General features: G+C 43.4%; 1 protein-coding gene across 1 annotated transcript in view; it reads right to left on the minus strand.

Moving 5' to 3' along the window:
- The window catches only part of fer1l4 (fer-1 like family member 4), a 103,647-nt gene that overhangs the window by 82,779 nt on the left and 4,774 nt on the right, over window positions 1-16,094 (minus strand). Inside the window, exons 3-12 of the mRNA XM_039015590.1 lie at window positions 11,726-11,814; window positions 5,393-5,492; window positions 5,114-5,208; window positions 4,871-4,912; window positions 4,478-4,645; window positions 4,319-4,379; window positions 3,789-3,920; window positions 2,814-2,876; window positions 1,969-2,053; window positions 1,577-1,739 (exon numbers count right to left, since the gene is read on the minus strand). Of these exons, the coding sequence (XP_038871518.1) occupies window positions 1,577-1,739; window positions 1,969-2,053; window positions 2,814-2,876; window positions 3,789-3,920; window positions 4,319-4,379; window positions 4,478-4,645; window positions 4,871-4,912; window positions 5,114-5,208; window positions 5,393-5,492; window positions 11,726-11,814 (998 nt within the window). The remainder of the gene's footprint in view (window positions 1-1,576; window positions 1,740-1,968; window positions 2,054-2,813; window positions 2,877-3,788; window positions 3,921-4,318; window positions 4,380-4,477; window positions 4,646-4,870; window positions 4,913-5,113; window positions 5,209-5,392; window positions 5,493-11,725; window positions 11,815-16,094) is intronic.

The following is a 16,094-nucleotide window of genomic DNA, read 5'->3' on the forward strand; positions in this document are numbered from 1 at the left end:
TGAGGAGGGATACCGACGAATGGAGGCAGCACGACGACGCGATAGGAAGCCTGTTAGTCAAGCCCAAAAATGTCTTGGGGGGGGGCTGAAGGGTAGTGTGGCGAAGTCAGGTAGGAGACCTGCGCCCACTCCCCGATCTTACCGTGGAGAGCGAGAGTACGGGCAGACACCGTGTTATGCGGTAGAGCGCACGGTGTCTCCTGTACGTGTGCATAGCCCAGTGCGGGTTATTCCACCTCCCCGCACTGGCAGGGCTAGATTGAGTATTGAGCCGGATGTCATGAAGCCGGCCCAACGCATCTGGTCTCCAGTGCGTCTCCTCGGGCCGGCATACATGGCACCAGCCTTACGCATGGTGTCCCCGGTTCGCCTACACAGCCCAGTGCGGGTTATTACACCTCCCCGCACTGGTCGGGCTACGGGGAGCATACAACCAGGTAAGGTTGGGCAGGCTCAGTGCTCAAGGGAGCCAGTACGCCTGCATGGTCCGGTATATCCGGCGCCACCTCCCCGCCCCAGCCCAGTACCACCAGTGCTTACACCACGCACCAAGCCTCCTGTGCGTCTCCAGAGCCCTGTTCCTCCTCCACGCACTAGCCCTATGGTGCGTGTCTCCAGCCCATTACCACCAGTGCCGGCACCACGCACCAAGCCTCCTGTGCGTCTCCAGAGCCCTGTTCCTCCTCCACGCACTAGCCCTATGGTGCATGTCTCCAGCCCATTACCACCAGTGCCTACACCACGCACCAAGCCTCCTGTGCGCCTCCAGAGTCCTGTGCGTCCTGTTGCTGCTCCCCGCACTAGCCTGAAGGTGCGTGTCCTTAGCCCGGTACCTCCAGTTCCGGCACCACGCACCAGGCCTACAGTGCGCCTCAGCCGGCCAGAGTCTGCCGTCTGCCCAGCGGCGCCTGAACTGCCCGTCTACCCAACGGCGCCTGAACTGCCCGTCTGCCCAACGCCGTCTGAGCTGTCCGTCTGCCAAGCGCCGCCTGAACTGCCCGTCTGTCCTGAGCCTTCAAAGCCGCCCGTCTGTACTGAGCCTGCAAAGCCGCCCGTCTGTACTGAGCCTTCAAAGCCGCCCGTCTGTCCTGAGCCTTCAGAGCCGTCCGCCAGACAGGGGCCGCTAGAGCCGTCCGCCAGACAGGAGCCGCTAGAGCCGCCGCCAGACAGGAGCCGCTAGAGCCTTCCGCCAGACAGGAGCCGCTAGAGCCTTCCGCCAGACAGGAGCAGCCAGAGCCTTCCGCCAAACAGGAGCAGCCAGAGCCTTCCGCCAGACAGGAGCAGCCAGAGCCTTCCGCCAGACAGGAGCTCCTCGTCCGAGGAGGAGGAATATGACGAACGTTACAGTTAGTCACGTCTGTCGAACTTGTGCAGTTTGTCGCAGTTGTTGAATCTTATGTTCATACAAATATTTACACACGTTACGTTTGCTGAAAATAAACGCAGTTGACCGTGAGAGGACGTTTCATTTTTTGCTGAGTTTAGCTTAAAGTGAGTTATAAACACCACCCACCAAGGAGTAGTCTACATGGCTAATAAAATGTTAAGCATTTGTCTTAGGAGGCATATGACTTACGTCTCAATGTCATTGTTCTGACTGCCTAAAGGAGGCAAACTGGGCATTCCCATTGCGTCTCCTTTCATCACAACACTCAAGGTGCACTTCACGAAGCCTTTTATCCCTGTCCGGGTGTCACTGGGATCGGTAAGGGGAGCCCATTTCTGGTAGAACCTGTGATCTGTTGCGACAGAAAGATATACTTCTTAATGAGTAAAAAAATACAGGGCTGATATTTCTATTGAATAGTGATGTCAAAATGAATGACTATCCCAACTCCCTAAAATTACAATATTGAAAGAATAAGGACTATTCCCTGTAACCTTTAAATCATAGTCTTATCAGGGCACCACAGAGTTTATCTTCCCTTTAATACATGCTTCCAAGTTTTTGTGTCATATCCTGTTTACCTTGCTGACTGTACACAGTGCTGATGTCAATTTTGAAGGTGCCGATAAGTGTCATCATAAATCCCAGCATCTTTTTGTGAACAACCTATGTGGTAAAACAAAGGCTCAGTATATCCAAGGATAACATCACATTATCTTAACTGATCCGGTGAGCCCAGGACATTATGTATCACACCACATGATCCTGTGGTTCCAGTGTGCAAATGCTGCTTCAGGACAAAGATACCTCCTTTCACTTTACACTGATATATACAGTGGGGAGAACAAGTATTCGATACACTGCCGATTTTGCAGGTTTTCCTGTGGCTCCGTAAGAAGCATCTCAAGGTCCTGGAGTGGCCTAGCCAGTCTCCAGACCTGAACCCAATAGAAAATCTTTGGAGGGAGCTGAAAGTCCGTATTGCCCAGCGACAGCCCCGAAACCTGAAGGATCTGGAGAAGGTCTGTATGGAGGAGTGGGCCAAAATCCCTGCTGCAGTGTGTGCAAACCTGGTCATGAACTACAGGAAACGTATGATCTCTGTAATTGCAAACAAAGGTTTCTGTACCAAATATTAAGTTCTACTTTTCTGATGTATCAAATACTTACGCCATGCAATAAAATGCAAATTAATTACTTAAAAATCATACAATGTGATTTTCTGGATTTTTGTTTTAGATTCCGTCTCTCACAGTTGAAGTGTACCTATGATAAAAATTACAGACCTCTACATGCTTTGTAAGTAGGAAAACCTGCAAAATCGGCAGTGTATCAAATACTTGTTCTCCCCACTGTATATTGAATCAAATTCTGATGATCAAAAATGTCAAGTCCAGACATACAACTAACAAATTTTACAACTTACCATTATCTCAATAACTTTATCAAACAGAACATCTTGTGTCTCCTGGAACTCAAACATGAAGTTCTGAGAGAGGAAAGAAACATTGAAGTAACGTGTGGGGAATTGAAACCTTAAGTAAAGAGTCTCTTGGACACCTCCACATATAAAGTAAATGATCTTATTCGATTACACTCAACATCATATGTATTTGGACAGTGAAGCAAACATATTTTATTTGTCTCTATACTCCAGCATTTTGGGTTTGAGATCAAATGTTGCATACGATGGTATTATTTGAGGGTATTTTCATACATATCGGTTTTACTGTTTCGAAATGAAAGCATTATCTAGTCCCCCCATTTGAAGAAGTCATAAGTATTTGCAATTTGTTTTAGTTGTGTTATGTTATGTTTTTTGGTTATGTTTTTCCCAATAGGAGCTGATCGGTGAATAATGACTGGTCATTTTTTTTCTACGTTTGGTAGATAAGATGTTTCTGAACACAAATTAATCCTGATAATGTCATGATTAAGAAAAATCACGAATAAATCATGAATAATGATGACAGAGGAGTTTAGCATTTTGGGGGGAATTTGTGAATTTGAAATTGTGAATTTGTGCCTATGTAACTTTCTCACTGATCCTTATTCACAGTTCATTCATGGTTATCCATAATCATGGTAGCACTAGTATTCAGAAGTGTTCAGAAAAATCTTCTATTCTTACTTACAATAAAAGTGACTCCAAAATGACACAATACATTATTCACCATTCAGTTCCTATTGAGCAAAACAATATCTGGTGAAAAAGATATGCATGAAAATACCCTCAAATAAAAGGTGACATTCTGAAATGTCGCCTCATATGAAATATTTGATTTCAAATTCAAAATGCTGGAGTATAAAGACACATTTAACATTTTAGCTTCACTGTCCAAATACAAATGGTGTTGAGTGTATATTCTACACCCCTGAGACGCAGGGTTAAATAGTCCACCTCATTGTAGAATGGACAGTTGGTGGACTTCTGTGTAGCGGTTTTCTTCTTCACTTCTCCCACTCTGATGTACACGGCTGGGTTTATGTTCACGCCCACCAGTTTCTGGGCCTCCAATACATTCACATTAACCTGAGAGAAAGAGCGAAAGAGACTTTAAGATGCTGGTCTTGAAATTAAGTTTTTCATGGGACAAATAATGGTGTGATCATAAAGATTAGATGGATTCAACTTTGTCCCGCTTTAAATTAAGTGCAATTCATGAAGGCCTTATCAAGCATTAATAAAGGCTTCAAAATCACTATATTATTGTGTCACAAATCATCTAGAACTGTATGTCATGCTCTATCAAGGATTCATAAATGTGACATAACTGTGTGACATAACCACCAATGTCAAATGTGACATAACCCACTTTGTCAAATATTACATAAACCAGTGCTTTTTAAAGGGTGAAATAAGCATCTCTTAATAATGGTGTTGGGGGAAACTTTTCCTTTGCCTTCTCCTCCATAACTTTCATCACTCACCTGGAAGCTCTGTACTCGAGGTATGGCGGCAAGCACATGCTTAGAAAGAGGTCTGCAACGACTAAAACACAGACAACTCAGCATAAAAATATAATCGTTTTCAACGTAAACTACTGTGTCTAAAAATCCCTCTACAGAAACATGAGAAGAAAAAAACACCTTAAAATGGGAGTGAAAATTATGTTGGCAGACTCCATGTCTGATATATCATAATCGTCCTCATCCTCGTCATCGTCTTCATCATCCTCATCCCCGGTTTTGACCAGACCGCGCCCTAATTTCCTGGTCTCTCGGTCGAGTTTCTCGGGTCGCAGACTCTGCTTTGACCTGAGAGTCAGAGTATCATAATTTGGATCATTGTCATATGAAATACAATAAGAAATACAAATACAGGTGTCTGGACAAATGAACAAAATGTCTAAAACTTGAGAAATCGTCCACAGAAACTTTCCATATGACTAGAGTTCACTGAATGTGATCTTATCTCAGAATGGCATCAATCAAATTTGAGCACTCCTCAATAATCTCTCAATTACAGTGTCTAGGACTTACCTAGGCTCAGCAAAACCTGAGTTTCTGATAACAAGTCCTGAGCTGAGAAAGGGGGAAAGGAGAGAAAATGAGAAGAGAGTTTGATATGTGACTTGAAGATTTTTTTTGAAATATAATGATATATTAATTCATCAACATTAGGAATAACATAACAACGTCGGTGAGTATGCAATCTGTTATCAAATATAGACAAATATGGTGGACAAAATGGTGCAGTATTCTACATACTATTCTTTCACTCACTCATCATTGTCTTCCACATTGAGGAATTCCTCACCCTCCCATCCACCGGCAGCACCTTGCACAGGGTGGTATCGTACGTCCAGCTCAATGTATATCTGAACACATGAAGTATATAAAAAAGTGCCTTTATAGATAAATAAACATGTGTGTGTGTGTGTATGTGTTGTGTATGTGTGTACCAGGATCGTACGTTTAAAAAATGCATTCTACAGTAAAGTGGAGGTTCATTCTCGGTATCCTCCCTGCAGAAGCCTCCACTGGTGTATGTGTTTGACTTACATTTGTCAGGCTGTGGTTGCTGTCTGTCAGTGGCTCTCGGAGTATCAGTCTCCCAGAGGTCACCACATGCTGGAGGCTGATGATTAATTTACCCAGGAGCCTGAGGGAGACATCACGGTCAAACAGCGTTGGACCACCCCTCCATATATGCATATTATATATATCAATTGAATTAAACATTAGATTAAATTCAGCATTTGTCTTTTGTTGGGATTTATTTTTCCCCTCAGTGAAGAAAGGTTGGTCACAAACTCTACATACTGTAAGGTTGACAGGTTGGACAGCGGAGAGGTTTACTTGTGTGAGGAGGTGCCGGGGAGACAAAAAGCTGGTTACTCCTCCTTAAAACTCTCCTCCTGTCCATATAGATGCGTAAAGTGCGCACTGGACAAAAATGATAGAGCTGTTCTTCCTCCAGAGAGGAGAAAGGCGGTGGGTGAAAAGCATTCTAATCTGAAGCAATTGTAGGACAGGCTGTAGGGTAACCTTAGATAACCCCAGGGCAAATTGCAGACACGAGTGATGAACTGCATGCAGCTCACACACGTATTGATTTGCAGAAGTAAGGGCAAGTAGCAAAGCTGTTTTGAAAGAGAGGCACTCTCGCTTTCCATCGGCTCTAAAGGCCGCTGTGAAATACTGTAGCTTAGAGCACAATAGACAGGGGTGTGTGCTCAGTCCCTTCCTGTACTGCTGTACTCCTTGTTTACACATGACTGCTGTGGCCAAGCACGACTCCAATATCATCATTAAGTTTGCTGAGAACACAACGGTGGTAGGCCTGATAACCGACACCATTTAGACAGCCTATAGGGAGGAGGTCAGAGACCTGGCAGTGTGGTGCCAGGACAACAACCTCTCCCTCAATGTGATCAAGACAAAGGAAATTATCACGGACTACAGGAAAATGAGGGCCGAGCACGCCCCCATTCTCATCGACGGGGCTGTAGTGGAGTAGGTTGAGAGTTTCAAGTTCCTTGGTGTCCACATCACCAACAAACTATCATGGTCCAAACACATCAAGACAGTCGTGAAGAGGGCACGACAACACATATTCCCCCTCAGGAGACTTAAAATATTTGGCATGGGTCGTCAGATCCTCAGAAAGTTATACAGCTGCACCATCGAGAGCATCCTGACTGGTTGCATCACCGCCTCAAAGTGCTACAGAGGGTAGTGCGTACGGCCCAGTACATCACTGGGGCCAAGCTTCCTGCAATTTAGGACCTCTATACCAGGTGGTGTCAGAGGAAGGCCCAAACATGTTTCAAAGACTCTGGTCACCCAAGTCATAGACTGTTCTCTCCGCTACCGCATGGCAAGCGGTAAAAGAGTGCCGAAGTCTCGGTCCAAAAGGCTCCTTAACAGCTTCTACCCCGAAGCCATAGACTACTGAACAGCTAATCAAATGGCTATCCGGACTATTTGCATTGACCCCCCCCCCCTTTTTTTACGCTGCTCCTACTCGCTGTTTATTATCTACAGTTGAAGTCGGAAGTTTACATACACCTTAGCCAAATACATTTAAACATTAGCCTGTCAGAAGCTTCTAAAGCCATGACATCATTTTCTGGAATTTTCCAATCTGTTTAAAGGCACAGTCAACTTTGTGTATGTAAACTTCTGACCCACTGGAATTGTGATACAGTGAATTATAAGTGAAATAATTTGTCTGTAAACAATTGTTGGAAAAATTACTTGTGTCATGCACAAAGTAGATGTCCTAACCAACTTGCCAAAACTATAGTTTGTTAACAAGAAATTTGTGGAGTGGTTGATAAACGAATTTTAATGACTCCAACCTAAGTGTATGTAAACTTCTGACTTCAACTGTATACATAGTCACTTTACCCCTACCTACATGTACATATTACCTCAAATACCTCGACTAACCCATAACCCCGCAAATTGACTTGACCACTTTACTTTTTCCACAGTTTGTTATGTTAAAGCCTTATTCTAAAATTGATTAAATTGTATATTTTCCTCATCAGTCTACACACAATACCCCATAATGACAAAAGAAAAACAGGTTTTTATACATTTTAGCACATTTATTATAAAATAAAAAATGAAATATCACATAAGTACTCAGACCCTTTACTCAGCACTTTGTTGAAGCACCTTTGGCAGCGATTACAGCATTGAGCCTTCTTGGGTATGACGCTACAGGCTTGGAACACCTGTATTTGGGAAGTTTCTCCCATCCTTCTCTGCAGATTGTCTCAAGCTCTGTCAGGTTGGATGTGGAGCGTTACTGCACAGCTATTTTCAGGTCTCTTCAGAGATGTGCGATCGGGCTCTTGTTGGTCCACTCAAGGACATTGAGACTTGTCCCGAAGTCACACCTGCATTGTCTTGGCTGTGTGCTTAGGGTCATTGTCCTGTTGGAAGGTGAACTTTTGCCCTAGTCTGAGGTCCTGAGCGCTCTGGAGCAGGTTTTCATCAAGGAACTCTCTGTACTTTACTCCGTTCATCTTTGCCTTGATCCTGACTAGTCTCCCAGTCCCTGCCACTGAAAAACATCCCCACGGCATGATGCTTTCACCACCATGCTTCACAGTAGGGATGGTGCCAGGTTTCCTCCAGGCGTGACGCTTGGCAGACGTGACCAGAGAATCTTGTTTCTCATGGTTTGAGAGTCTTGTTTTTTGGCAAACTCCAAGCGGGCTGTCATGTGCCTTTTACTGTGGAGTGGCCTCCGTCTGGCCAATCTACCTTAAATGCTTGATTGGTGGAGTGCTGCAGGTATGTTTGTCCTTCTGGAAGTTTCTCCCATCTCCACAGATGACCTCTAGAGCTCTGTCAGAGTGACCATCAGGTTCTTGGTCACCGCCCTGACCAAGGCCCTTCTCCCCCAATTGTTCAGTTTGGCCAGGTGGCCAGCTCTAGGAAGAGTCTTGGTGGTTCCAAACTTCTTCCATTTAAGAATGATGGAGGCCACTGTGTTCTTGGGGACCTTCAATGCTGCAGAAATGTTATAGTACCCTTCCACAGATCTGTGCCTCGACACAATCCTGTCTCTGAGCTCTACGGACAATTCCTTCGACCTCGTGGCTTGGTTTTTGCTCTAACATGCACTGTCAACTGTGGGACCTTATATAGACAGGTTATGTCTAAATCATGTCCAATGAATTGAATTTACCACAGATGGGCTCCAATCAAGTTGAGGAAAATTCTCAAGGATGATCAATGGAAACAGGATGCACCTGAGCTCAATTTCGAGTCTCATAGCAAAGGGTCTGAATACTTATGTAAATAAAGTATTTCTGTTTTTATTTTTAATACATTTGCTAAAATAAAAACTAGAAAACTGTTTTCGCTTTGTCATTATGGGGTATTGTGTGTAGATTGATAAAGATCTTTCTTTATTTAATCCATTTTAGAATAAGGCTGAAATGTAACAAAATCTGGAAAAAGTCAAGGGGTCTGAATACTTTCCCAATGCTTTATATATAGCTCATTATTGTTATTTTATTGTGTTACATTTATTTACTTTAGTTTAGTAAATATTTTCTTAACTCTTATTTTTCTTAAAACTGCATTGTTGGTAAAGGGCTTGTAAGTAAGCATTTCACGGTAAGGTCTACTACACCTGTTGTATTCGGCTTGGGGTCCCATGGCGGGACTAAAGGCTTTAAACTGGGCATAAACGATGCACACCCTTCATAAAATTACATACAAGTGGATGTTTTCCTCCTGTATTGTTTTGTAAAAAGCATATCACTTCGGATACACAGCACTTATTGTCATACAGTGAACATGTGAAAGGGGCCCTGGCACCCACAACAACCTTAAGTGGCAGGCCTGTCGCATTTAGATTCATCCATTCACGGGCCAGGCCCAGAGGGCTAGCTGATCTGGATGAGGATGGAAGATTTATCCAGTAGAAAATGGGTGGTTTAATGCCGAACTGAACCCTGCATCCCCTCGCAATCGTGGATAGTGCACAGGGATGAACTGCACATGCGCATCAATTCTCTATTTTGGCAGTGAGCGGTCCACAAGCTTGATGACAGAGATGGTGTGCTCCGACACTCTAGTGGCGTTCTAGAGATTCACCCTCTACATTTAAATAACTAGGCCCTTGGAGTAGGAACAGTGCTTGGTGACAACTGTGATGTTACCCCAGCTTAGCCTGGGGCTGTTTTAACATGCCCTTACCCATGGGCTTGAGCGTGGTAACACACAGCGTTTAATTTAGCTGAGCTAGCAGTATTTAGCTAGCTGTCAGCAGTCTGAGCTCTTTTATTCAATTACATATCCGAACTAGAGCAGCCCTTGACAGGTACTCTGTTGGTAAAAAAAAAGCTGTAGACTTTTTCCCCTAGCAGCACACTACAATGCGAGCAAGATTCAGGGTTATTGAACAAGACTTGGCCCTGCTCAACCCCCAGACATGAAATACAAAGGGGATATGAATCCTTGTCTGAAATCAAAGACCTGCATGCGCACGGACGAGGTGCGGGGTCCTTAGCCTTGTTAGAGTTGACTTGTGAATGGGGTGAGGGTAGCCATATAGCAGGGAGAAAGTTTGGTAGCTTTGTAAGCTAGCTGACATTAGCCGTGTGGGCTTTAGCCCATACAAGAGAGCTAAGCTAGTAGTGTGCTAGCAGAGGTAAACCGTGTGCGCATTTGGCCTAGCTTAAGCTAGCAGTGGCACAGCTCGCCTTGGTGCGTTAGCTAGCCTATTTTTCGTAATCTCGTCAGACCAGATCACCGTGTGATGGGACTGGTTCCATTAGTAAGCACAAAGCAACTGATTGCTAGGTGAAATAAATACGAGAGCTAAGCTATCAGTTGCTAGACAGCAGTTAGCTGGCTGATGTTAGCTGTGTGGGCTAGTAACCTAGCTTAAGCCGCGGGAAAGCAACATGGATGGCGTCTTCCTTCACTTTTGGAGTTTCTCTGACCTTATCACCATGAGGTGGGTCAGTCTAGTAAGCACAAGGTTAGCTGTGAGTCTTTAGTTTTAGCTAAGCTGTTAGTTAGTTAAACTGGTAGTTAGCTAGCTGGCATTTGCCTCATGGGCTAGTAGCCTAGCTTGAGCTAGCACAAAGCTAGCCGAAGAAAGCCGCGTGGGTGGCGTCTTTCATGTCCCTTTGACTGTAGCACCGGTTGGACAGGGCAGTTAGCACAAAATGAGTGAATGCTAGGTGCGCTAAACAAGGGAGCTGGATAGTAATTCCACCATTGGTGGGTAGGACTAGCTAGAAGCGGTAACGTAAATTCACTCACTTTTGTACATCGTACAATTTACCTTATTTTAGCTCCCAAAAAACGTAACACTTCCAGATCAACTGTAATGTCAATACCATTGTAAAGCACAATTTCTCCCCTTTCCAACAAAATCGATGTCGAGACCTCCACGCTGCCTGTTTCTGCATGATTCAGGAAGGCAATGAGCTCCGTCGGGTCTTTTTAAAAATGGCGGGTGGGGAAGCAAAACTAATGCGTGATAGTGAGAAGGAGAGATGTCGTGTGGGGAAACGGCTTTTTTTCACTCGATCTGTCCAACTTATCACCTTATCCCCTCTAAAATGTAAATAAAACACTATAAAGAGTTTATATAATGTGTCATTATGAATTTGAATTGGGTTTTTAGGACGGTGCTAAAGTGATCTTCAGAAGTAAACAGTGGCTTTGAGAGTCCTGATCGCTTGCAGTGATGACACAAAATATGACTAGGTATCCCCCCCTTACCCCTGTCACTGTCCATTTCTTGTTTTTAAACAATGAGAGAAGTGCTACACCTGGTGGAGAGAGATTGTAAGACAGAAATAGTTGCTTTATGCGTGCTGTACGTTACGGCATGACACGTCGCAATGTAACGGTCAGTTTTTTCAACTTTTCTCCAATACTATAGAGCCATTACCATGTCGATCAACGCTTGAATAGAAACGTAGTTCACACCCCAGATTTTGAAGTCAACACAGTCGCTACAGTCCCATTAGTTTTCTTTGCAGCCTCGTTTGAATGTCGCGGTTGTGCACATTTGTACGGTTGGGGTGAGTTTACGTTAGCTAGTTTGCCTTGACGAGTTAGCTAGCTTGGTTAGCTCGCTTTGCAGTTTTAGCTAGCCTAGTTATCTTAGCTTTGCAGTGTTAGCTAGCCTAGTTTCGAGAGCCTCTTTGTTTCACACGCAACGACTTATAAAGGGGGAGGGTCAGAAGGGTCCCTCCCGGTCGCAGCGCAGCCTGTCTGTCTTCGACAGAAGTGGTGATAGCCCAAAGAGAGATATCGTGAGATATCGAACAATTATTTGAAAGAGAACCACTATTGATATGTGTGGCCTTGCATTTCACTGTTACGTCATATGATCTGTAGACTGACCTGTTGCTGAAAACCTTGCTGCAGTTGTACACACTGACAGAGAGTACCTCGTGCTTGATGACCTTCCCATAGTGTGGCCACCTGAAGTGCTGCAGAAATGGAGACATTCAAGAGTATGGAACAGCTGTTAGTAATTTGTGAGGGGGCGATATTCTCTCATCAATCACACATTTGCTTGCCCTTTCCAGGATCCCAGGACAGAAGTGAACTTTGTATTTTGTAAACAAAACACTTAAAAGTCACTGATGACATCTGTATTTAAAGTTTTGCTAAAGAGGGACCAACATGATTGGAATTTCTGCAAAACTTTTCAGGCATTAGTTCATTGTTGTTCCGCTGTAAATATATTTGTAAAAAAACTGTTCAGGAAAACAGTAACACCATAAAATGGGATCATGCATGTGTCTGTTCAAATTGTATAATAGCATCAATCAAACATCATTAGCAGTCGATAACTGCCACTAACTAACCCTCAACAACTGCGAATGCAAACAAGAAACCGAATACGTTTCTTTACGAGGGACATGGAGACTCCTGATGTTGATTCAGTACCACCTTCCATTTGTGTTTGTGAAAGGTTAACCCCAGTCTCTCTCTCTCTCTGTCTGTATTGGTGTGTGCATGCTTGTGTCACCCAGTGCCACTGTGAGCGTAACACCCGTGTTTGCTATGTGTGGAGAATGTCCACCCATTACCAGTAAGGTAAATGACAACTTGATGACTCACAGAGAGAAGAGCCTTGAGCTCCATCCAACCTACAAGTAGTGATAGCATTGCTAATAAAAGATCATACAAAGAACCTGGAGAAGTAAGAAGAGAGAGAGCAAGCTGTTCCTGGGGCTCTGTTCACGAACACAAAAAGACCCCACAGACCTCCAGGACATTAACACAATTAAACCCAACCAAATAATGAGAAAACAAAAAGATAATTACTTGACACATTGGAAAGAATTAACAAAAAAACTTAGTAAACTAGAATGCTATTTGGCCCTAAACAGAGAGAATACCTGACCACTGTGATTGACCAAAACTTAAGGAAAGCTTTGACTATGTACAGACTCAGTGAGCATAGCCTTGCAACTGAGAAAGGCCACCGTAGGCAGACCTGGCTCTCAAGAGAAGACAGGCCATGTGCACACTGCCCACAAAATGTGGTGGAAACAGCTGCAGTTCCTAACCTCCTGCCCAATGTATGACCATATTAGAGACACATATTTCCCTCATATTACACAGAGCCACAAAGAATTAAAAAACAAACCCAATTTTGATAAACTCCCATAGTGCCATCACGGCAGCAAGATTTGTGACCTGTTCCCACAAGAAATGGGCAACCAGTGAAGAACAAACACCATTGTAAATACAGCTTGATGCTGCTTTCCAATACTTTTTGATGTCATGATGACCAATGCTTAAAACCTCTAAAGGATCGGATCCATTTTTTTAAATTTTCCGCCAAAATGACATACCCAAATCTAACTGCCTGTAGCTCAGGACCTGAAGCAAGCATATGCATATTCTTCTAATCAAATCAAATTGTATTAGTCACGTGCCGAATACAACAGGTGTAGACCTTACAGTGAAATGCTTACTTACGAGCCCCTAACCGATAGTGCAGTTTAAAAAAATACGGATAAGAATAAGAGATAAAAGTAACAAGTATGAATATTCTTGATACATTTTGAAAGGAAACACTTTGAAGTTTGTGGAAATGTGAAATTAATGTAGGATAATATAACACATTAGATCTGGTAAAAGACAATATAATACAAAGAAAAAAACATGCATATATATATTTTTTTGTACCATCATCTTTGAAATGCAAGAGAAAGGCCATAATGTATTATTCCAGCCCAGGCGCAATTTAGATTTTGGCCACTACATAGCAGCAGTGTATGTGCAAAGTTTTAGACTGATCCAATGAACGATTGCATACATGTTCAAAATGTTGTATAAAGACGGCCCAAATGTGCCTAATTGGTTTATTAATACATGTTCAAGTTCATAATTGCACACTCTCCTCAAACAATAGCATGGTATTCTTTCACTGTAATAGCTACTGTAAATTGGACAGTGCAGTTAGATTAACAGTCAGATATGTAATAATATCCCCATGTAGACTAGACAACCCGCACAACCTACCCGCACTGTATCTGCGAGCTACTGTCTAGAGCGCAGGTGCCAAGACCAGAGTAGGCACATTTGCTATTTAATGCAACCGTTTTTGTGACAAAACTATCGGTAGACTTTAAAATACAATGGAAGCATATCGAACGTAACGCACTGATTTTATCTGCAACAAGTCCATTTGGTGGAAAGTGCTCATATTTTCTTTATGCAGATTCTAGAATATTCTCATGAAAATCCGTTGCCAATTGGATGGAAAGCTACTGACTTCCAAACCATGTACATAAACCTTCACTAGCCCTCATGCCAGTATTTATTTATACAGCTTCCGTTTGGGTAATGTCTCATATGTCCACCTTGATTACGGTTCTGCAGCACTGACAGCTGTGTTGTTGACATGACAACTGGGCCGGAGTTCCGAACCTTCGAATGGATCATGTGACAAAAGCATTCGTTTTGATTGGCTGTTGCTTGCAATTAGTTGCACAAATCCAAAGTGGACTTGTGATGTTTGTTTGTGTGTCTTCAGATCAGAGGGAGCAGGCGCTCCATGCGATGCAACTTGGGGAAAGACCTGTATCTTGCTTTGCGCTTAGGTACAGGGCACCATTGAGGGGAGTGATTTCTGTGGTAGTGTTAAGTGTGGAGGTGGAACAATTCAAGTTGAAGATTCCTGATGTTCGTGATGCCCACCGTTTGACCCGGTGGGGAGCATGGTGAAACAGAGGAGTCACTGTCAGTCCTTTTGAGTTTTGAGTCAGTCTTTACCAGAAGAGGTCACGTTAGGACATATCAGTTATCTTCTTAAAGCTTTTGTGGCGAATCCACTGCGCTGTTTCAAGGGCAACGTTTATGGTCATGTCACAGCAGTGTGTAGGAGGGAGATTCTAAGATGTGGGAAGTGTGCAGGAGGGCATGGGATAGAGGACTGTGTAGACTCGGTGGATAAATTTGTGTGTGTCAACTGCACATGTCGGAGCGAGAGAGGCAGGTTGAGGTGGCTAAAGTCAGAGTAGTGCAAAAAGTGTGGTATGCTGAAGCAGTGATGAAAGTAGAGGATGATACGTCAAGGGTGAGGGATTCTGAGAGGATCCCTGTGAATAGTAGATCTGTGCGAACACAGAGGGATAAGCCAATGAGTGAAATATGCTTCAGTAAGGTTGGCTTCTTAGCGTTTATAGCAATGGTTATCAACTGCACAGCAGAAATGGAACTTAAATCACAGAAACTAGGTAGTTGTTGTGGCAGCTGCAGAGAAGTACGTGGGGGTATGTTGATGGAATTTATATGTTTAAATGAATGATTAGAATATTCCACCCTGAAACTATATAATTGTATGTAATTGATTAGAATCATTAATGAAATACATTAGAATCATCAAATTATTATTAATGATGGGTGTAGTCTTAGTCAGTAAAATTATAATAAATGATATGTGTAGTTTTAGTCAGAATTAGGGTAAAACAATATATCTGTACAATATGTCTCTAAGGTGTCCTAGACACAGACTGTCTGAGCAAGATTCGGTGCCGACCTTGGCTAGGGGCCACTGAGAGATTTGGGAAAGGACAGGGAGTGCTTCTCACGGTCCCTAATCTTTGTCGGCTGGGTATTGATACAGTATGTGCGTAGGATACCTACTGTTTGTGTGCAAATGTGTGTGCGTATGAATTCTGTTTGTGTGCAAAAGTATTTGCGTAAGAAGCTAGTATAAAATGAATGGTTTTGTACAACGAGGGAGCACGCCCGTGAATAAACATTTTGACTATCATAGCAGGGGCCTCCGTCTGTTTAATTTCAACCAGTATCTTACAAATTCTGGGTCGCAGACTGAGTAGTTAATTGAATTGGGTTTATGAACACTGAGAACATAATTCTCGTGACAGGGTACAAGATTTTAATTAAGAAGAGTTACAGAGTGTGTTGAGTGGTAGTGTCCTGTCCTCTCAGGCCATTGGCCTGGGGTAGGATCAGGTTAAAGTAGTGGAACTAGTTGCCCAAAGTTGAAAAGTTTCAACTGAATCCAACCAAGTTGCAGATAAGTTGCTTAATAGTTGCAGGGGGGTGTTTCACATAGCAATCAAAAAGCAACTACATTTGTGTGCAAGTTGCGTCGTGTAATATCCTCGATGTTCACCAGCTGCATATGCGTTTTGTTCTGCCAGATGTCTAACCCACATTTTCCGTACGACGCACATGCTTTGCATGTTTATTTTGCAGGTAAAAATGTGTTCAACATCCACTG

Source organism: Salvelinus namaycush, chromosome 20, assembly GCF_016432855.1.
Source record: "Salvelinus namaycush isolate Seneca chromosome 20, SaNama_1.0, whole genome shotgun sequence".
In the NCBI taxonomy this organism is placed as follows: Eukaryota; Metazoa; Chordata; class Actinopteri; order Salmoniformes; family Salmonidae; genus Salvelinus; species Salvelinus namaycush.